We start from the raw sequence: 23500 nt of genomic DNA on the forward strand, positions 1-23500 counted from the left end.
AACATTAAACAATTCCGCTGTTTCGATGGGACCCGATAGCAATCAGCTTATCCACCATCTCAGCTTAGGTTAGGGAGTGAAGTGTCACATGCATCCCTCTGCTCTACAGCCATCTTCAAGAAAAACTGGGCCACATTTAATCCGCCTTAGATGAATAATTAATAATTAGACATGGAGCAACTTCCGATAGCCGCCAAGAAAAGAACAGCAGGCCATGCACATGTCTTTGTGTCTCCCAGCACGTTCCACTACACCGTGTGCTAAAAACTATGATTTACAAAGACTATGATTTACAGTGTTTACATTTAAAATGGTAAGATTATAATAATGCATTGTTGTCATATATATCTATATCTCCCACATGAAATAGGGAAGCAGAGTTGTATGCAAGACTCAACAACGTTGAGAGGTCAGAATAAATAAGACAACATGGCTGCAACATTACACAACAGGGCATCACTTAAAATACGTAATATTTCCATGATTGTTGTTAATTTTATAAAAATATCTGCAAGACACTTATTCCTCAAAGAGGAGGTGGGAGAGACAGAAATCAGAAAATATATTTGCTGAAGTTCCACAGGTAAGGAGGCCACTAAAAAGATACTGATTAATCTCTAAAGACACGTCTGGAATGCACCGATGCAATACTGATATTGAATATCGGCCCCCCGATGTTGACAAAATAACCAGATAATGGGGATGATCTATGATGCCAATTTATTCACTTCAAGTCTATGTCTGCGAGTGCAATGCATGCTGCATCACATGTCAGCAGCACAGATCAACAACATGGAGCGAGTTAAAAGAATCCGGTGTTTGGAATTATTTTACGCTTGGCACGCCAACGAGTTTGACGGCTACTTGCAATATCTGCAAGGTTACAAGACGTGGTGGTAACACGGCAAAATACAACATTACCAACTTAATCAAGCTCCTCTAAAAGCATCACACTAAAAAGCATGATACCCCAAAGACGACAAGACGATGCAGCGGCTTATATTGGCGGATGCACTGTAAAGAAGGGAAAGACTCCTAGCTGACAGCATAAATGCAACACTAGTGTAGAAAGTGAGATACTGCTTACTGTGGATGAGAAAAGAAAAGGACTCGCACCAGAGGGGGCAGAAATGCTTGTTTTCATGAGAAAGAACCTGCCATTGATGCTTCAGTGAACATTCTGGGTAACAACAGGTCAGTGGGTAGTGGGAGACTGCACTACATGTTTACAAATAAGTTTCGACTTCTGTTTGTGTGTGTTTGACTTAGTTTAGCTATTTATTTATCATCAGTTTCAGCTGCTAAATGTTATAGGATTGTATTTTGATTTCCTGTTTGCACAAAATGGAAACAAATAAGTTTGATTCCTGTTTATGTTTGAATGCAGTTTCAAGTTGCTGCTGGTGCACAGTTGTTTTGTAACTCAAAATGTGTGTTATGTGTTCATTTGAAACATTTTGTTTTATAAAGCTACAAAAGTAATGTTTAAGTCAAGCCTGATGCCCTCAGCAGTCTCTTCCACATGGTAAGGTAAACAGTTTATTAATTCAAATATGGTATCGGATCGGTATTGGGTATCGGCTGATATGCAAAGGCCAGGCATCGGTATCAGGACTGAAAAAGCCGGATTGGTGCATCCCGGATTCAAACTAATTTGACTGAGGTTAAATGTGCCAGCAAACACACACACACACACACACACACACACACATCTGCACATCTTCTAAAACAAGCCCCGACACCTCAAACAATCTGTGCACCATGCCATGTGCACACTCTCAGTCTTACATACGGGTGGGCAGCCCATGGCCAAGTGGAAAGGGAACTTGGCTTGTAACCGGTTCAAGTCCCCACCAGGTCGAAAGGGCTGGGGTAACCCTGAGCAAGGTACCCAACCCCATTGCTCCCCGGGCGCAGTGTACTCAGTGTGGCAGCCCACTGCTCCTAATGGGTCAAATGCAGAGAAATAATTTCCCTAAGGGGATTAATAGAGTTTCTATTCTATTCTATTCTATTCTATTCTATACTAGTAGACACATAGGGCATGGATTTAAGAAAGGCCATCACTCTTGAGCAGACTGCTGACCACTCTCCTCTTGACCCAGCAGAGATCTGCTCTGTTCCTCACCCTACTGTCTCACCTAACATCTCTAACAGCCACGGGCCTGCCACCCCCTGCTCGCATCATCAATCTGTGCCAGCTCTGGCCCCTCTGATTAATGATGATCTACGCCAGAGGGATAGAGGCCTCAGGGACAGGGGATACAGGGCATGAAAAGGGGACAGGTGCTGGTGTTTTGACCAACCATGCGGTGTCATGATGCCACAGTGCCACACCATGGCAGGCTGGGGCTGTAGTTCAAAACGGGCAGAGAGAGGAGGCTGAGCAGTGGGGGTGGGGGATGACCTTCAAGTTCAGGGGCAGTGGCGCAGGGTCACACGTGGCACCAGCTGGAAATGTCATACCGTCAGATGTCAGCGGGCAGGCTAAGTATAACCTGGTCAGCACCTGGAAGGACGTCCTCTAATTAGAAGCGTGTTGGGCCATGTCGGATCAGACAGGGACACCACACTTGGTCACCATCTCACAAACACACATAAAAATACACTATCCCTTTTACCTGCACAGCCACATACAACACAACACATGCTGCATTACTATGCTGGGATGCATATGAACCACGGACAAATACAGACCCAACACAAACTCAGCTTCTTAAATTCTCCTCACTTCTTACCCTAATGAGAACAACAACAACCACAGGTCATGCACTCACACACAAAGTCAGATCACTCTGGTGACCTTTTGGATCATCGCTATATATAGAGTGTATTTCCACTCAGAATCAGAATCTATATTAGAGAGGCCACTGAATTATTAAGTGGCCTAATCCAATGGGCATATATATTTTTTTCTTCTATAAAATGATGGCTCAATGATAAGAGCCATTGCCCAGTATCAAAAGGAAAAAAATATCAGCCTACAATGGCAATCTTATACTTCAGCTTATTGTCTACTAGGATTTGACAATCACAATGGCATCATGCACATTCAGTCTATGGCAGATGATCTTGTGAAGTGAACACAGATGTGAGGAGGAGATGTGCATCTCTGTGTGACTGGCTTTCTCTTCTGTTAGATTCCTGCCTCTGGGAGTGCGTACTGAGGCCAGGGTCAGCTCCTTGTGCATGATACTGTAAAGCTGCTTCCAGCTCAGGGTTGACGATGCCATCAGTTTGTGTCCATGTTACAACACTCTTCTGACATCTGCCACCAACGCGACGTCTATTGCCGTTCTCTTTCCTGTTCGTCTCTCTTTCACCGCACTTTTCTCTCGTGCTTCATCTGTCTCTCTGCCAGGTGCTTGTCCACTCTGCCTCACCTCTCACTCCACGGCCAGGGCTTCCGTCAAATAACTTCATTAGCTTTCCACCTCTGTCACGCTGGCCTGATCCCCCTCTGACAATTGGCTGCTGTTTTCTCGTGGAGGAAAAAAAAACGCACAGGGCTACATGGAGCAGGTTGAGAACTCAACAATAGCTGACAGTGTGCTAGACAGTGGACAGTGATACTGATGGCTGCAGTGGGGATGTATGTACCAGAGGTCACACACAAAAGGCCTGCCTGTGTCTGCTCAAGCAGAGCTGAAAAGCAGGGGGACATAAGATTACAGATTGAATAAAAAATATTCTAAAAGAGCCTAAGCTAAATACGGGACATTTCAGAATCTAAAATACTCGGTGTCATTCACCAAGTCAACCAAGAAATGGTGTAACTTGAACATACAATAGATCATAGCAGAACAGGACATGCCGATAGAGAATAATATACATGTTCCACAAGGTTATTAAAAATTCTCAGGTTTACACGTGTTAAAATTCTGCCTGTGCGTCATCCGACTGTAGCAAAGCATTGCATGCATATTCTCAGAGGACAAAGATAAATAAGACAACTGCAGAAGCATCATGACAGATGCAACACCTCCCACAACCCCCTGCATGCCAATTATTCACACCCAGCCAGGGTCAAGCTCGTTGTGCCTGTGTCACCGCAGCAGGGAGGTGGGGCTGGCGTTTGGAGGGTGCGCAGTGCCCACTGTCATTATTAACTCAGGGTCCACTGGGCACAGGGTAGGGGCTGTGCATTTCAAAGTGCCTCGGTGGCTTTCATCTCCGAATCAAAATGTGGATCACACTGGATAGCTAACGGTTGTGTCAGCGTGCAAGGATAAAAATCAAAGGGTATCAGTATAACACTCAGTGGGAAGCAGGGCAGCCAAAAAAATTATATGCTTATGATGTCAGAGGTCAGAAAGAGTTCAGTGGCTTTTTATGCCTGGGGAACTCAATGCAACTCCCTCTTTACCGCTTTCTCCCTCTCCCTCGCTTGCTGTCACATTATCTGTCTTTTTTTTTTATCTTTCCCTTTCCAGCTTTTTATACAACCCCTCCTCCTCCTTGTGGGATTGAGGCACTGAGACAGCAGTGTAAAAGCAGGAGGGATGAGCTGCTCGTGTACACCCTCAATCTGGGTTGGCAGAGAGGTCAAAAGAAATAGAGTCTCGAAGTCCCAGGAGGAACCTCCTCACCTCTCCCTCTCTGACTCTCCGACTGCTCTGTGGCATGGTCTCAGCATGATCTGAGGCCAGTTTTTCCTCATTCTCATAGCCCATACCTTTAACTCCAGCCCCCAACAAAGAGTAAACTTTGTGATCAACGAAGCAATATTTACTAAATCCCCATCACCATGCATTCAAGTTGAACATCTTGTCCGGTGTTTTTATATCCTCTCTCACTGTCCTTGAATGATGCCCTGACTAAGATGTCCGCCAAGTGACACTGGACTGACATTGTGAGGAGCCATCTTGGCTCCTTTGGGAGTTGCCTGGGCTTAATTGTGCAGTCTGGGAGTGAAGTGCAACTGGCACCCAGGAGGCATCCATGTGGCGCCGGGGCATGCAATATTGAGGGGGAGTTAACTAAACCAGCCCAATCCCTGTGCATCCTGGTGGGGTCACAGGATGGTGCTGAGGGCGCTAATCATTTCAAATTATGAATTCCTTTTTAATAATGAATTATGCATAAATTTTTAATTAATCTAATGTTCCCAGGGTTTTTTCCTCCCATCCGCACTCAAGATCTCAATCTAATTACACAGCATTAAGTGGAAGAGTGGCAGCCATAGCCTCGACCCCACTGCTGAACCTTGGACAACCTTTCTCCATCAATCTTGCTTTTCTCCTGGTTTATCCTTTGATATTTTGCAACATGGTGAAATCCATCTAAACATGGCCTGTGTCTAATATGCCTGACAGCAGCATGACTGTTTAGCTAAAAAAATGCTGCATCATTAAGTTGAAAAACTAAAAAATCCACATCACATGGCAACTTGTATTGTAAAAGGAAACCTTACTGTCAGTACAGTCATTTCGAGATCCAATTGTTTTAAAAACCATTAAAATCTGTTCACAGAGAAGAACTGTGGCATTGACCTGGAACTATAAACATAAGACTGTTTACACATCTTATGAATGTTATTTCTGGTGACAGGGAAAGAATCAAAAACAACATCAGATCAGCACAGATGTCTTCACGCGGAAGTCTCGGAAGTGAAATGCTTGTGATAAAAGTGCAGCTGTGATGACTGGAGTTGACTGAAGTCAAGTTGAGAAAATGGTACAATAAACAAAATAATTATGGATTACAGGAGTCAAGCTATTAGTGTCTCTGAATGAACTATTTCTCTTGCTTTTCTCAAAACCATATCACTTTAAGTAGAACAAGTATTTGCTTTTTTATATTTGATGATAACATTTGAACTACAAGAGTATTCACAGATGTAAGACGATAGAATAGATTCAAATTGAGTTGAAGTGACTTTAAATATTCATGCTAACCTGATAGCTTTATAAGCAGGTCAGTAGCCGTCTTAGTGGTGATGTCAGGGCTGAAGAGGGAGGCTGTGGTTGGACCACTAGGACTGGATCTGACCCCGACTCCAACACCAACTCCAGGTAGTTCCAAGGAGTTGGCACTGCTGCTGGGACGGTCCCTGCAGATGCTAAATGGCGAGAGCACAGACAGGTCTCTCTCCTGTGGTTCCTCCTTGATGTGGATATGATTGGAGGAAGCCTCGACTGGAGGGGATGTCTGCTGTGGAGTGTCCGAGTGTAGCGGGGACACCTCTGTCCCTCTGAGGTCTGTGGAGCTGGTGTCGTCCATCAGGGAGCCTTCGCCCTCTGTGTCGGTGGTGAGCTCTTCTTTCACCTTGACGTCTGTGCGGGGGAAGTGCTGGTGGCAGCGCATGTGAAGCTTTAGACTGAAGTGACGGGAAGAGGTGAAGGGGCAAAGTTCACACTGGAACGTCTCACCGCGGTCCTGGTGCTGATGTACCTGAAGAAAACAGGACAATTTCAAGAGACAAGATTTTTTTTTTCTCTACAATTATTAATTATTATTAGCAAGAGTCATGATCTCAAGATATGCTCTCACCTTCATGTGGGACTTGAGATTGTCTTTGCGAGCACAGCGGAAGGGGCACAGTGGACACTGGTGGCTTTTTAAGCCTGTGTGAATGACCATGTGTCTCTTCCAGTAGCTCTTGCGTTTGATGACCAGTCCACACACCGGACACTGGAAAGGTTTGCCACCATCCTCAGGAGAGCCTTGAAAAGGACCACAGGTCAGTGTTATGTGATATTATTTACAAAGAATGTCGAAACAGAATGGGGAAAATGTATTATTTTTAAAAGGAAATAAAAGTCACTACAGTATTCACAGATATGCAAAAGACAATCCCTGCACACCTAATTGTGAAAACTATCAAGGGATATGCCAGCTGGAAGCAATAGAACAATGGAAGTAAAAACTCGAGCATGTTTTAGTATCTCGATTATTGTTGTTGGCTTCATATCCGGCATCCATTACTGTTTAATTGGTCTTATTAGAAAGAGGCATGATTGCATTACAAATTCTACAAGGGCCTGTCAGGATGGCTTCATAAGTATTCCAGCACCGTTCTTTGAAAAACATCTGGTAATCAGTGTTTGGTGAAATTACTGTGCTCAGCCATTCATTGACCTGAGGTGTAAAACCTCGAGACTGCCTATTTGCAACAATAAACTGCCATCTGCGGCCCAACCTCTACAAGCACAGCAGAGATCACAAAGCAAAAATGACTTAAGCTTACTTTTAGTTGAGGCCTGTGAAGCTGAAATAAAACAGGAGAGTTTCTCTGGTACATTTATCTTGTGTGTGTAAATGTCTGTTTTCTGTGAAATCACAGCCACATTCTTAAAAAAAACAGGGAATAAGCTTCCCTTTGTGTATGAAGAGAGAGCATAAGAAAGCAATACAGCGTTATAGCGGCATTGGCAAGGGACAACAATAAAACAAGACATGACAGTCAATAATCAAGGTCACATTTTTCAGTCTGGCGACCAAACAACTACCTGCATCTTTACAGCACTGCACGACCTTGACAGCCCATGGGTTAGAGCAGACCCCCCTCTTTAGCATGCACATCACAGAATATTACATCAACTGCCTCATCTGTCTGAAGTCAATTTGATCCAGCCATTTTAGATTTGGCGGGGTTGCGACACAATCCCTCAAAAGTGCCCATCCATCTCTCTGAAAACATTCTGTTCTCCCTAAAGGCGACTTAGTTAGAGCCAGCATTTTTAAACGTTCTTTCTCTCTGTGCACTTGTGTGAGATCTTTGTGTGTACCCTTGTTTGGGTTATGTGTCTGCATCAGTGTACACACGTACAGAATATACTGCATGGCCATTTGTGAGTAACAGAGAGAGGGAGGGAAAGAGAGCATAAGAGGGAGAAAGAAATTGAGAGAGAGTGTGGCGTGCACACATCTGTATCCAGTCAGTGGAAAGTATGATGTGTTTGGCCTTAAGTCTGCTGTGCTGATCTGTGCAGAGGGCTCTGGTGAGTGGGGGCTGAAGCCAGGAGGAGGCTGCTGAGATGGATATGGACTCCAGGGCTCCCCACTGTGCCGAGCACACACTGACGGCCCCCTTTTGGCAGCGTGCACATCCGAGCACAAACGAGCTGGTCTGGGAAGGCAGTGAAGTCTCAGTCGGAACCCCCCGTTGAGCCCACAGACCATTTCCCAGACTAGAAGGCCAGCCAGGGCTGTTTTCTTTCAGCAATGCTCTCTGCTCGGCTGACAGTTAAGCTGAAGCTTCACTACTTGCTACTTCAGCGCCAGTGAGGTGAGAACAAAACTATTACAAAACTAGAGAAAACATGTCATGGAAGTTCAGAATTGCGCTTTCCCTCATCGTGTTTTGGTGACAAGTAAAGCTGCTGCTCTCCCACACTGTGACAGCAAGACATCTCATCTATTTGGAGCGGAGTGCAATATTAGCTTAAATGTGTTAACAGCTTCAATTTGCAATTCTATACATCCGTGGTGTTGTTTCTTTGAAAGGCTGAATGGAAACAAGTATAATGATAAAGACAATATTTGCATTGAACCAACCATTTGTGCAGCTAAAATGATCTTGAACCTTCATGGTCTGTCAATTTTATGCATCGTGAATGTGAACTTGTAGAACCTGTGTGACCGTTATTATGATGAACGTCATGATATATAAAATTAAAAGGTGATTGACATGCATATATCATTATTGTATTGTCTATTTAGTTTACCTGCTTGGCTGTTGGGTTTGCCTCTGCCCTTAGGAGTGGAGGGTAACAGCAACTCTAGGTTCTGGGTGGGTGTGGACGGTGCAGAGCCCTTCTGGTTCTTGTCCAGCAAAGGCTTCACATCATCTTGGAGGACCCCAGCAGTTGCCACAGGGGAACCTTCTTTCTTTTCTGCCAGAAGGTTTCCCGCTGCCCTGGCTGCCACCTCTTTGAGCAAGGCAGCAGAGGAGGTCATTGACACAAGTGAAAGAAAGGAACTTGCTGAGGCTTGATGGTCAGGAGCAGCACTTGTTGTTGACGAAGCTTGGCTCCTCTCACTGACTTTCTTGGAAAGCGCAGCAAGGGTAGAGCTAGCTGACTGTGGGCTAAATGGAGAGTTGAAGGCATCAAAGCGCACAACATCATCTCCTCTTCCACCTCCTCCAAGAGCGGACACTGCGGATGAGGCTGAGGTGGAGGAGGAGGACGAAGCTGTTGACGATGCAGCCACGGCATTCTTGTCTTGAAGTACAGCATTTGCTGCGGCTTTAAGCTTCTGGATTGCAGAGTCTGGGGACAGACTAGAGCCACAGGGTGTGGTGCAGCTGGCCGGTGGCCACTTATCTGCAATACCTGCCCATACAAAGCCACCGCCATTGCTCGGTGTGACAGAGTTAAAGGGGTCAAGAGGCTCTTGCTTTATGTTGGGGACTGAGGATGCCAAGGAGGCTGGTGAGACTGAGCCACTGTTGTTGTTGTTATTGGCCACTTTTCGGGCAAGGGCACTTAACTGGTGGGCATGATGGGAAGACGGGGAGAGGGTCAATGGTGGGGCTAGACCAATTGGAGGAGACTCGCCCCCAGTGCCTCCCCTGGATGAGCGACCCAGAAGCTCCCCAGTGTCAAGTTTCAGTGACCCAGCCTCTAGGAGGCGTCGTAGGTTGCTGCTGAGCGGTTTTCCCAGGGCACGAGAAGCTGCATCACCATACAGTGATGATACCACAGAGGAGAGCGTGTCCTGGGCCGAGAATGTACCTCCATCCAGTCCAAGAAGTTCCAAAGAGGCACGATGGACAGGTGTCTGACACCCCAGTAAGCTCTCTCCTCCACAGGTTTCATGGTCTCCGGACCCAGTGCTAAGTCCCAATCGTTCATCGGGAGAAGGTCCTCTGGGGAGGAGGACCTCATCCTGTGTGTCTCCATAGGACGACGACTCTGATCGTGTGTCAGAAGCATTCCCAAACCAGGCCTCCTCCTCCACAGGACCGCCATCTGGCCCCCCTTCTTCATTGCTGTCCACATCTGGAAGAGGAGAGAAATCATACAGTTTACCCTAAGGGAACAGAAATAAATGTACAAGTATGCACATGTTGCTCTCGTGAAGAGTTGGACTAACCATTATCTTTTCACTTGAACTACATTCAGTCAGGTTTGTGAATATCAAACACTTATTACTAGTGGAGTGCATCGTAATAGCCTCTGGCTGACTGCACTTAACTACGGACATTATTATTAACTATTCACTTTTATTATTTCCCATGTTTGTTTGTTTGTAAGATCTCGTCTCAATTAGTGATCTGTCCCATGTGGAAGTCTAATTGGAACTACTGTTTGGAACATATTTACCTGACCAAACGAAAGTCACATAATAGCCATGTGTAGTGCAAAATATACTTAAGAGCTAAAGAAGGAGAGCACTGAAATGATTTTCAACCATTCAGGATATTTGAGTAATTTAGATTTTTCCGTCCTTTTTTAACCATATTTTCCCACCCTTGGTGTGGAAGAGTCTAGTAAAGGGGTTACCATGACAACAGGTCCTTCTGGGAGGCTAGACAGCAAAGATTAGGGTAATGGAGGTTACAGAACTAGATTAATATTCATGAGCCTGCAGATACCACCGGGGAGCCAATAAGGATAGGGTTAAGGTCACAAAGGGTCATTAATATACACTTCATGTATCAATATTCATAAGCAAAACATTACAGCTTGCCAGACAAGGGCGAACAAAGAAAAGTGAATATTCCTGATACATATTAACAAACCTCCATAACAATATGTCAAAAGCACCAAGCCTGGGCAAAACAAAATGTCAAAATTTATGTTTTTACTGATGTCCTCTTTGGGTTACCGTACACAACCTCACAAAGCATCTGGTTAAAAGAAACTGGCAGAGATTTCTGAGAAGTGTAAGTACAAAAACATGAGGCTATAAAAATTATTTAAAATGTTTCACACACAACATACATCCTCACCCTCAGGACCCTGACAAAAGCCTAGTGGGTCTGCTCTGTGTTTACAGACAAAGTCAAAACGGTTGCCAGGCAACCCAGGCAGCAACCTGTTGGGATCATTAGAGTTGGCTGACATCTGGCCAACATGGCTCACCGTGGTCCACAAAGATGACCACAATCACAACCCACCATGACCCCTTTTTCTACAGCAACAGTATCAAACAAAGCTCACCCACTTCCCAAGATCTTTCCATCTCTAACACAAACACGTTTCTATCTTATAGAAAATCACAAACACTGACAGAAAGTGTCAGATAGATAGACCTGATGTTCGTATAGATAAATAAGGTAAGATGAGAATGACCTTATCATTTTCCGTACCTTTCAGACAGTGAATATACATATTGTGAACCCAATTTCCAATGAGCCTTGATGCCATTTTGCCACCTGAGTAGGGTCAAAAGGAATGAAAGAGAGGGAGAGGCAGAAAGCACCAATGAGTCATGCAGGGCAGGGCTTGACCAATTTCCATGTGACATGGGAAAAAGCAGCAAGAACCACTAATGGCTGTAATGTGGTTAGAGGGAAATCGCTACATTGCTGACCCAAGATCTCGGCTTTGAGGCTGAATTCTCCTACTTCCTTGGTTTGTCCTTGCACCTCAGGGTTAGGTGCAGCAGAACACAACACTACACCAATAAAGTCGGCTGTTGCACTACACTACCATGGCTTTTTGTGTCATAGGTGAGTCAACCCCATGGGCAGAACGACATTTACCAAGGCCATGGCCTCCAGCTTGGAATTCTACACTCTATACATGCATAGAGAAAACATATACACATGTATACACCTAAGTGCAACTACACAGCCAAGAATCTGATTTAATGCTGAAGTTCTCCTCCACTGACTGCATTTTTTGAGGCATGTTCCACTGCTTTGCCTCCAGTACGGTGGCTGGCTCAACGACAGTAACTGCAACCCCCCCCCCAAGTGATGGAAGCACGAAGATCCGGGCTGAGGCGGCAAACGTCTGCCACTGAAAGAGAACCATTAGCGGTGTAATGGCGGGGATGACTTGCATGTTGAGACAAACAGCTGCAGGGTGCTCAGCAGTCTGGATCTGTTAACACTCACACGCGGGTGATTCAGAGGTGCAGCAGCATGGGATTTTCTCTCTGGTCCACAGATATGTATAGTGTCACCAAATCATATACAAAGAGGCAGATAGAAGTCAAAATGCAGACTATGGCTTATTTAAGCGTGGACCAAAGTGCGTAAAGACTTGCTGGAAAAAAATGTATCTTCGGCTTGACCAAAGATGTACACAAACCAGCTAAAAATATTTTGATGTTGCAACTCAGTGTTTGCAAATCTATTTCTTCAGCTAACCTGCAACAAAAATAGACAGGGAGCTCACAGCCTGGGACTACAGCTGTAACAGTTGGACATTTCAGGTTCAGGTTGGACAGTTCTTTGTTTCACCACATAGTGCTGTCAACAATCTCCATTTGTGAACTTGGCAGGGTTATTTTAAACACAGCTTTTCTAGGTTAGAGAGGGGTACGTGTATCTGAGTTTGCAAGCACATGCACAAGTTCAGTACAGGAGTCAGCAATATTTCAACTAACCTTGTCACACTGAATGATTGCTGGTAAAGGGAACAGTGATTTAGAGAAGGGGGAGAGGAGCAAGGGATTGGAGTAAAGGTGGGTCAGGAGGTCACACACCACATGACTCATGTGAAGCAAGTGACTAACATATTCCCCTCTCTCTCTCTGTGTGCGAGTGTGTGTGTGTTCCTCTCACACACAGACACACACAAAGCTACTCTGTGACTTAGCCAGGCATGTAAATTGGCCTCACTGACCCCGGGCTTGAACAGGGTAGGAGAAGAGGAGATAGGAGGGTGAAGTAAGCAAGGGACAGATAGAAGGATGGTTATGGGAGGGGTTGATTTGGCTGGGCAGGAAAGAAGAAAAAGCCATTAGCCGATTAAGGCTGGACGAGGGTGCATCAATGCTGTACCGATGTCAAATAGGAAAGTCATGCCCATGAGCTAATATAGCAATGAGAGAGAGGGAGCAAAGATATAGAGAGCAGAAGTGCAGGTCAGGGAATCACTAAAATTGCAAAGATTGCTGACTAAAAAGCCATAAAAAAAAAGATAACATAAATAAAAGTCAGCCGGAACATACCAACACTAATGCCATCACATTTACATTACTAAAATAATTACTCTCACATCTGTCTTTGCGATGACTGCATGTGTGTGATGTTCCCGTGTGTGTGTTTGGGAGTGGGTTAAGGAAGAAGGGCAGGGGTGCGGACATAGGAAAGAAGGCGGTGAGTAAGGATTCAGTGAAAAGCCCTGATGGTAATTAAGTGTCCGGCTGGGCGCTGGCGGAGGTTGCCACGGCCGCGGGCTATGCTAATGAGCACGCCCAGCGGTCATGGCTGCCTTATTAACACTCGCTGGACAATATGGTGGGAGAGATGCTGAACTGGCGGGCTCACGTCTCTGCAAATGACTAACCTCCCCAGGAGGAAGGCAACTCCGTTAATTGGGACGCACTGGATCAGGGTCGCTTCCCTTCCTTTTCCCATAATCTCTCAATTGCTTGATCTCTTTCACACTAACATGCTCTTTTCGTCTTGTACACGACTTGCTTCATCCCATCCCCATTTTTTTGGCCATCTCTATAAACAAGAATACTAATAAAATAAATAAATAAACACAGACGCTCAAAATAAATCCAGCTGGATGTGTGGGAGGCAGCATGCAAACCCCCAGCCCCCACCCTATGAAATTATGTGCCATCAATCTGTTAAATGCTGGTGTTCTTTTGCAGCAGCAACATGATAATTGCTCCAGACTTTATCCATCACCTTATTTCCACTTGGAACTTGATTAAACATGACAAACAACAAGGGAACAGACAGCACATGTGATCACTGAGGTAGAACATCATACCATGAAGCTTGTAACTTGTACCATTGTGAGGACACATCAAGTTACTTTAAATTAACCTATTCATATTATGAGCACGTTATATTAACTGCAGTCTTAGCAGTACTTCCATTTACATTATATACATACCTATAGTACACTTTGTGTTGGGAGTTACACATTTGTAGCAAAGGCCAATACTTTCACAACTTGAAAAGCTGACGCTGCAAGGGTAACCTAATCCGTTAAATACTACGGTGGCCGTTCTTTTTGTTGAAACATTGTCCTGATTCTGGAATTGGGGTCCACCACGTATTTATAATTAATCACCATTTTTAAATATCTAAAAAATTATGAAAAACGACGGTCATTTCCTGAATTTCAACTCCAACTACTTCCATTATCCCGTACTGTTTAGTCTGTGACAAAGACATAAACAGCCCATCTTTCAATTGCAATCTGAGGTGAGGCGATACTCTCAGTGAGGATCAGGGTTCAGACAGCAGGGCTATATATAATAGTGGTCGAGTCGTATTGAAATGTAGCGCAAATTACCATCTGTGTATTTTTGGCCTTGGCCTCCGTGGTTTGTGGGTACTTTGGGCAGCATGCCAGAGGTGAAACAGGAAGGAGAAGTGTTCTTGTAAGAGAGTGAGATGACTGAGAGCCCTGGACCTCTGAAATTCCTCTTTGCAGATGAAATGCACTTCATCTGCAATAGTGCAACAGTTATTTTTTTCCTTCCATTTTTAGCATCTTACATTAATAAATAAATACATTCTTACTCATAACCTCAGATGTGTCATCAAAAGTATGGACCGAACTGCTGGAGGGAGAGAGGATGTATGTCTATTGCATTTTCTCTGCACATACTGGTTCATTACTAACTAAATAGTCACTTTATTGTGCTACCCTGAAGCAAATCTATACATTTCTTCAAAGAAAATCACTATGCACCTGTAGTGTATATTACACTGTACACATCAAAGTTTCATAATGAACCAAAACATTTTTATTCACTTACAAAAGGAATCATACAGTAGAGGTTTGATCCATTTCTGCATTGCAGATCAACATACGGCACTATTTGTTGAACTGTATGCCTTGTGTTCACTCACCAGTGGTCAATAAAGTTATTAACATCCACACCGACAGCCAGACCTTTGGAGTGGAGTGAGAGAACACCTTTCAAACTCAAGTCTGTACCTGCCTACCTCCCACCCCCAACCTGTTTACAAAACAAACTTTTACACTTTAGTAACACCATTCATCCATCCCAGACTGCCCAAAAGACACTAACTAGTGAGGAAAAATAGGTCGACACTCTCTATCTTCTTCAAAATACAACAAAATGGAATAATTGAAAAGAGGCATGGGGAACAAAAACCTCTCCTTTTAAATTTGAGCATATTTCACTATGCAGGATTTAATGAGAAAGCTGATACAATGGGCTAATACTCCAATCACTCCAGGTTTGTAGGCAAACCTCTGATGCCATCTACAGAGCCAGTGTTAGTTTGTCCATTCTAAAATCTTGTAGAAACATGGCAGTGCAACTACAGTGAAGATGGCATATTATTGATGAGGATATAAAGCTAAAACACAATTGATGAGCATTAACCGTGAGTATATACTTTATTTAAATATTATCAAACGTGTATTCCATTCTTGCCACCTAAATGGTAGTTAGCGACACCACTGCCACTTTTGCCTCAACTGGGGAAAATCCTGCACAGTGTGGCTACTCTTAAAAGGAGAAAAATGCAACGCTAAAGTAAAACAAGGTAATGATAATTAGCTAAATAACTTAAGGCCATAAAAATCAATAAGGACAGTGTGGAGTCAAAGGACCCCGACATGTCAGCCTGACCAAGCCTGATCAAATTTTAAAAGACTTGGTGACATCTTGTTAACAAAAAGGAATTTGTACCTAATAATTATCAATGGCAGCTAAATGTGATCAAGATGCTTACGGCATAGAAAAGCTGGGCGTTACGAACCAAAAGTTATATCTTGATATTTTTTTTTAGCTAATTATTTAAATAATGTCCAGGTGCAGGACTCTTTTTTTGCGGTGAAATGATGTGCTGTTTGGTATGTATTCTGCATCCCTGAAGCATTAAAATCTAAACAGGGACACATCAAACATTCTGTCCATGCATCATACAGATGTGCCAAATTTTTCCATTACAGTAATACATTGTGCAGAGTTTCCTCACACATGTTTCATCGTTGTGGCCTGTTGAACACGATGTGGACCAACTAGTGTGGTGTCTGAGCCGACATCATACGATAGTTCATTTCGATCCACTGCGTCTCTATTCCCGGTGCGCTCTGACACACACACACACACACACACATACATACAAGTACTACTGTTGCAGTGGGGACCAGTCAAAATTCATGCAAACTCACCTCTACAACAATGACACCCAGAAATGTGTCATGGTGTAGTAATGTTTCTCTACATCTGGTGCACAAAGGATAAAAAAAAATAATAATACACTTTGTGGGACTTTGCGGTCTGCCTGTTGCTGGAGATATTTTCTTTTGATTTGTGTGTGTGTGGCTATGTAACTGAGGGGATCTTTATACACAGGGTTCCTGTGTTTGTCAGAGGCAAAACGATGGAATTCAGAGCTTCCCATACATTGTCGCCACAAATTGATTCCTTCTTCTTCTTCTTCTTTTAATAACACAACACATTGTTCCATTCATTCATCTCCCTGCCCATGCACTTCTCTCTCTCACACTCATACACACACGCCCCCACAGACTGACAGCTGATTTGTCTGGCCTTCCTGACCACGCACAATGTGTGCAGCCTTTATCAAACGATAACATGAAAAGGCGGGATATTTGGCACCAAGAAGACAGTGCCAAAGTGTCAAACCAGCAAAGCACTGTGTGTGTGCGCGAGCCAGTGCACTATAAACATGGACGCATCATTTGGAACCCAAAGAACAGGAGCCAAAACGCCCGATGGTACAGATTGGTTATTTTGGTACCTTTTGAAAGTTTTCATGTTTGACAATGGAAATGCACATGATTGTGGACCTGCAAAGTGAACTTGGTGGAAACAGGGCTTACACCACAACAGATGAGTGAGTTGTGGTCAGTAAGATGTATTATTGCAGCCTCAACACATGCTTGAGACATTTCCAGCCTTTTCTGCTTTAAACAAAGTGTTACTTAATTTTCCACTATTATTATACATATTTAAAACACATCTAAAAGTGGGATAATAAAATCAGATATTCAACTGCATGTAAAATAATAGCCATACATGTTTGGTTTAAGATGCTGAGACGAATGACAGCCTAGTACTAAAATATTTACTTGAGTATTCTTGTGTCATTTTATTTTTAACCAATAGACTTCCAGCACTAACATGAGAAACCATGTGGGTATCTGCATCTGATTTAAATCATGCCTATAATTCATCAGTATAGGTAAACAGCAAACACTTAAATAGGTTTAAGTTTCCTTTTAATCAATACCTATGACATTAAAAATAATAATAATGTTTTTTAGTAATTCTTCACAATGTGGGTTTTTTTTAAATGTTTTGAAATAGCAAGGCTTCCTAGAAGGGGAAAGGAGTTGAGCTGTACAAGCCTTAAGAAACCCTCAGTTTTGGGTGCAGGGGGATTTAGGCAATTATTCGATTTTACAAAAGTTTTTTGAGAGTGTGCCTTTGGGCTTAATTGGATAAAATGGGATGGGATAACAAGGCAGTCAAGACCACTAAGCGCACAAGACAACAACAGCATTGGCAAATGCACAAAGAGGGACATACAACAAAAAGCTAGCATTACTACGTTTTCTCTAGTTTGACAATTTCTGGAAATATCGGGGACAATGAAAGAGCACTACTCAACAAAACACAAATCAGGCAAAATTGTTACACAAAAATAAGTACAGCTCAGATTACTGTGTTATGTGGTTTTGAAAGCTACTAATCACAAGGCTGCTGAAATACTAGTAAGGTCAATTATTCTTACAGCTGACAAAGTGAACTCATTCAACTGCAACATGGAAATCGTGCTAGCATTCTCAAAAGACAGGGTACATTCTTTGAAACAAGTGCAAAAAGAACAGGCCATCACCCTGCTGCGTAGTTTTCTAGCATGCTCAAGCTGCTCACAGAGGTGATTGTGTGTCTGTGGAAGAGAAGCAAAAGAGAGTAGGAGGGTGGGAGTGTGTATAGTGTCCATGTATTGTTTGTAAATCACCCTACTGGCAAAAGGGACACTTGGTTCTATAGCAGCCAGTCAACCCGGGGATACAAAGAAATGGTCACTAGGAGGTGTGGGGTAAGAGGTAATTCTATATGAGCATGTATGTGTGTAAAGGGACAGTGTGGCATAACGAAAGAGGCAGTGTCTATTAGAGATAGTCTGAGAGGACAGCAGGGAAGAATGAGCTGAAGAGCAAGAGCGACGAAAGCGGGAGGAAATCTTGAGAAGTGGGGAGGAGGTGCTGGTGGGGGGTGGGGGTAGGGGGTACGTTTTTAATGGTGGTATTGGTTTGACGGCTGTTTGGCAGAGGCACCCACGTCGGTGCCTGTTTGGATTTTAGCCTGTCACTTAAAACGGGGACACTAATCAGGATTGGTCCCGGCCCCTGTCCCAGGAAAGGGGGAGCACTTTCAGGCCATTATTTAAAAAAAAAAAAAAAAAAAAAAAGGAAAAGAAGGAGCAAGAGAGGGAGAAGAATTGCTGTGGCACAGCAGGAAATGCTAACCGCTAACCTCATTTACATGCAGGTCCAGGGAGAATGGGGGAGAGCTTATTCCGTTTCCAATCTCCATGTTAAATGCTGGCCAGGGCAGCTGATGGGAATGAGAGGTATTGTTCGCCTCATGCTGCTCTTTCTCTCTGAGTAATATCAATACCTGCTTTGCTTTCTTCTAGATTTAAAAAGCGATATTCCCGCAGTAATTTCAATCTGGACCTAAAATCTATACAAGCCTGACATGCGATGTATGCGGCTGTTTACTTTGTGCAGACAGTGGTTTGCAACCAACCCTCAAAGGTCTATTTGTTCTGTCATAACCAGGTTGTGACCCAAGGCTGCCGCATTCAAAGCCATCCTTCACCCACTGAGTCTGTTCTGTGGCATAATGATTGCTATGACAACCATCACTTAAAGCCATGGGTAGGTGGAGGAGAGATGTCAGCTTCCCGTCTACTCTTCTGATGATCTCATTTCTGGCTGGCAGGTACAACAAGGTCAAACCACTGAAACTGGAAAAGTGGCTGCTTGCTACATGCAAATGACAGAACTGAGTTTCCAAACAATTACACTGCCCTGTCCAAATGTACATGGGGCTCAGCTCTGAGATCCAAAAGGTGGTGGGATGACAAAAAAAATAAAAATAATGAGATGTGGAAGGGGGGATGGAAGTCGTTGGCCAGCTATGAGCTGAAAGTCTGGCTCTGTGTGCCAAATGGGGGTTTTAAATGGTCTTTCTGGGAGGATTTGTGCTAATCTAGAAAACCTTCTGGAGGAAGTGCAAATGCACGTGCCGCTGACCACTCCTCTATAGAGTATGAGGGAGTAATGACCTGGCAATCTAAACCAACATGGCTCCATTCAAAACACTCGTGGTGAGGGATACATACAGGTAATAATGAGCTGAGCCATCTGATTCAGTTCCTGTAGCTTACTACATGCATCCCTACATAAATATGTAGCATGCATGCTAATTCAGACACCAATGACATCAGTATCTTAAGGGTAAAATTTAGTGACCAAATTACCAATTGACCTTCGTAAACAATGAAAGATCATGAATCTTATTGTTAATTTAAAAGACACAATCGCACTGTGCAAATGGGGAGGTCTACTCTGCAACACTGAATTAGTCAAGACACTCACCGGAATTTTCAGCATCATAAATAACCTCAGTGACAATGGCTTTCTCAGAGATGACATCACATCAATGATTTTAACTTCTCTGGATTTTTGTCCCGCCGCCAAACACCTCCACTCTCCTTTTAGAGGTGATATATTGTTTCCCTAGAGAGCTGTCACTGCCTTATGGTCCAACTATCCTGTGTCTGTAACAACCCCCCTCCTTCTCTCTACTTTTAATTTCCCTATAAAACTGAGCCGACGTCCCAGAAAGCTGCAGACACAGAGCAGTTAGCCTGGCTAGTTAAAGGTATTAGCCTGTCCTTTGCCTTTGACTGCATAAATGTGCAATGTGGAAACACTTTCACACCAAAAGGAAAAGAGGGGTTAGCCTGGCCAGTGCACTAAAGGCTAACTAGAGCCAGGCTTTTGCTCGAGAGAAAGTCAGAATGTGCATGTGTGAGAGGCCTGCTGCCCTCCTCTACCCACACAGGATGTGAGGTCATCTCATACCACTTTTCTGTGCAGAGTGCATTCAGCAAGAGTGACAAAGATCAATGTGTTGGCCAAAAGCCATTTTAAGCCCCCTAGGAAAATAAACACTGATATCCTGTTTCACGGAAATTCAACGTATAATATTTTAAAAGGGCTACATTTGCAAGGACAGGTAAAAAGCAATAAGCAGGAATCCATTCCCAAAAGTGGAAAATCAAATGGCACCTGGTGCCAAAACTGCCCTGTTTCATCGACTACTTACAGATGTACCACATGTTCCAAACTTTCTTCTTTCTTCACAGGCCACAGGCAAACATCTTTTCTCTAAGTCAATTGAGGAAGTTCTTTATCTCTACAATGTAATTTTAGTGTCTTTCTAGGAGTAAAACGTGTGATACAGACCAGCAATAAATCACATCCCTGTTTAGAAGCAGGCGTCTGGCACGACTGGCCGGCTTCAGCACCCCAGACCACCGCCTCCTCCAACGCCACCGCCTCCTCCTCCTCCTCCTCCTCCTCCTCCTCTTCTTCTCCTCTCATGCTCTCCATCCCTCATGCCTGTTAAAGGCTTGTCCTGCAGGGCCTGGATGCACTTGTGTGGTACAACAACAGAGAAACCGCCCAAAGCTCTTAACAGCTCTTCCTCTCCACTTCCTCCCTCCCTCCCTCCCTCCATCTCCACTGCTACCACCACCAGCTTCTCTCTCCCTCTCCACTCTGCTCCGTCTTTCCCAGCTGCACCAGCGAGCTGTTCCGTATGAACTGCTGCCAGCTGAAAGCCTGCTACTCCTGTGAGATTGCTATTACTCAGTGCAAGCAGGACCCTGCGTAGCCAAAGGGCTGCTCTCCGAGCTGTAGATCTCCATGTTGTGACTTGTCAACATGGGAAAAATCGTTACCAAGGCTGAGGCACCTCCATTCCACAAAGAGAGGGTTCTGATTGAGACCAGGCAGACAGGCAGGTACTGGACTGGAGGTACAAGGACAACTGCTGTTAGCAGACTCTGTGATACAGAGGATTCTCATCTCAGGGAAAGTACTTTGAACTTATTAGACGCAGAATTATGTAATTTGCAATCAGACACTGAACAAGATGAAAAAGATGTTTTCAACTTGATTCATCACTTCAATACATGACTGTCTCAGTTTGTGAGTTGTATTTTTTTAATCCAAAGAGACAAGTAATAAAAACTATAAAGAGACAGTATTTTAATGTTGAATGCAGTGTGTTCAATTAAGGTTTTTTAATGCAGGGCTGTGTGAAATACACACTGTTAATCTACTACATTATTAATTAAATAACCTCAACTGTTTACCACTTAGCCTACTGTTTACAGCTGAATATCTACATAAAACAGCACAAACTAAATGTTAAAAACAGACAGTGTTGACAAAAAAATAAAAATAGCTACAAACTACTAGGGATGCAACGGTACAGTTTTCCCACGGTTCGGTATGCATCATGGTTTTTTGGGTAACGGTACAGTTTTGATATCTTAATGAAAAACTACTCTAGCAAAGGCAATATTGCAATGTAAAAATAATTAAAAGCACAGATATAATCAAAACACAAAACTTTATTTAAACAATGGTGCACTATCAGATCAAATTTAACTGCAAACAAAAAAGCACACAAATGCTTAAACGAAGACGGTGCCTCTGCAAACTTTCTTTTTTCGAAGTCTCATTCACTCGTCATTGTTTCTGCACTGTTCAGGCAGTGCTCAATATTTGCATGTGGAGCACTGATTGGCTCCGGGGATATTCAGGGACTTTCGGATTGGCAAGAGCAGAGCACTGAGCCTGAACAGTGCAGCGCTGCTCTCCTGTCTCTGCTCCTGAGTGGATCTAATCACACAGCATTCACGGCTGTACAAAGTTTTGATAACGCTTTGTGACGGGCCGATACGTATCGAAATACCGTTGTTTGCCGTTGTGTATTGAACTGAACAGGGCACATCGAACGGTTCGGTAAAATACAGGATATTGTTGCATCCCTACAAACTACACTGGGAAATCCCAACTTTTCTAAGTCACTGTTTTTGGCTTTAAAGAAAATGTCAAGTTCGTCACCCAACACTAGGTAAATGAAACTCTGAATGTGAGCTCCCGCTCTACATCTCACATTCATGATGCTTTACCATTTATGAAGAAAAACCTTGAAAAATGCTATTAGAAACTCCTAAGAAACACCATGCCTATAGCATTTACACTCAATTATCAATATTAAACCTTATCGACTTGTCACTGACGAGAGGTTTTTGTAGACAGTGAGGAGAGGACAAATCTATTTGCTCGTCCACCCTGGCAAATACATTTGACAGCTGAAAATTAAAAAATGTCTGGATAAGATACCACTCATTTTTGGCTGTAATCCACCTCCGACCACCAAACAGTACTTTTCCAAAAGGTGTATAAAGGTTGTGAAATAATTTGACTCTGTGATGCTGCAAATACCAATAACTTCTCTGATCACTGGCATAGCCGCTTTAATGTGGGTGAAGTACTTTTTTATGACTCAACACAGTGGTTCTTAGATCATGTCTAAGTGAAGATGGATAGCTGTTGTGACAAACCAATGGGGGACAAGTAACTAGATCAAAGATCCTGAAAGAAGCAGCACAGTTGGATCACGGTCATAATATGCACTCAAAGCGAGCTTAGAAGACAGAGCAATGGGAACCCATAGGCAATGGATTCCACTTGTGTAATGATCTCTTCTAATCAGGTACCACATCCAACTCCTACTAACTTAAAGATCTTGTTTATTTCACATGCTTTTGTTGTGCTGTGTAAGTGATCTCCAAAGTAGAATGAGGGAAAGTTTATGACAAAGTTGAAGACGTCAGTTTAATGCAGGTCTGAAATAATGTCTGCTCTGGCTGTTTCCATACTGGTGAAAAGCATCCAGGGGCATTTTAAGGGTCAGATATATTCACTCTGTCAGATTCTGCAATATATTGCCCGATCTCTGTGGATTTAAAGTGCGCAGTGAACTCTGACGGCTTGAAACTGGCACCGGCGCCGTTCATTTTTGCAAAAGCTTTTACTGCCAACATGGAAGAAACTTGAGTCACGTGACGGTTCACTGCTTACATAGTAAATTAAATGCATTATTTCCATTACAACAACATGGTTTTATTGAACATTTTAATGCCCAAATTAAAACACTTTCTGCTACTCTAAATAAAAAACATGGGTAAGAGGGTGTTGCGGGATTAGAGGGGTTTAAGTTAAGTGTGCTAGGCCACCATATTGTGGATTCATGCAAGTTCTTGGCAAAAACAAAACTAGCGTGTGCATCATTTGCTATATATGGA

The 23500-nt window shown here is 43.5% G+C and overlaps 1 protein-coding gene across 3 annotated transcripts in view; it reads right to left on the reverse strand.

Annotated features, from left to right (window-relative positions):
• Window positions 1-23500, reverse strand: part of znf827 (zinc finger protein 827) — a 63108-nt gene that overhangs the window by 33822 nt on the left and 5786 nt on the right. For all 3 annotated transcript variants that reach the window (XM_058639886.1, XM_058639885.1, XM_058639887.1), the window contains exons 2-4: window positions 8670-9947; window positions 6493-6665; window positions 5898-6393 (exon numbers count right to left, since the gene is read on the reverse strand). In XM_058639886.1, the coding sequence (XP_058495869.1) occupies window positions 5898-6393; window positions 6493-6665; window positions 8670-9947 (1947 nt within the window). The remainder of the gene's footprint in view (window positions 1-5897; window positions 6394-6492; window positions 6666-8669; window positions 9948-23500) is intronic.

Source organism: Solea solea, chromosome 10, assembly GCF_958295425.1.
Source record: "Solea solea chromosome 10, fSolSol10.1, whole genome shotgun sequence".
NCBI lineage: Eukaryota > Metazoa > Chordata > Actinopteri > Pleuronectiformes > Soleidae > Solea > Solea solea.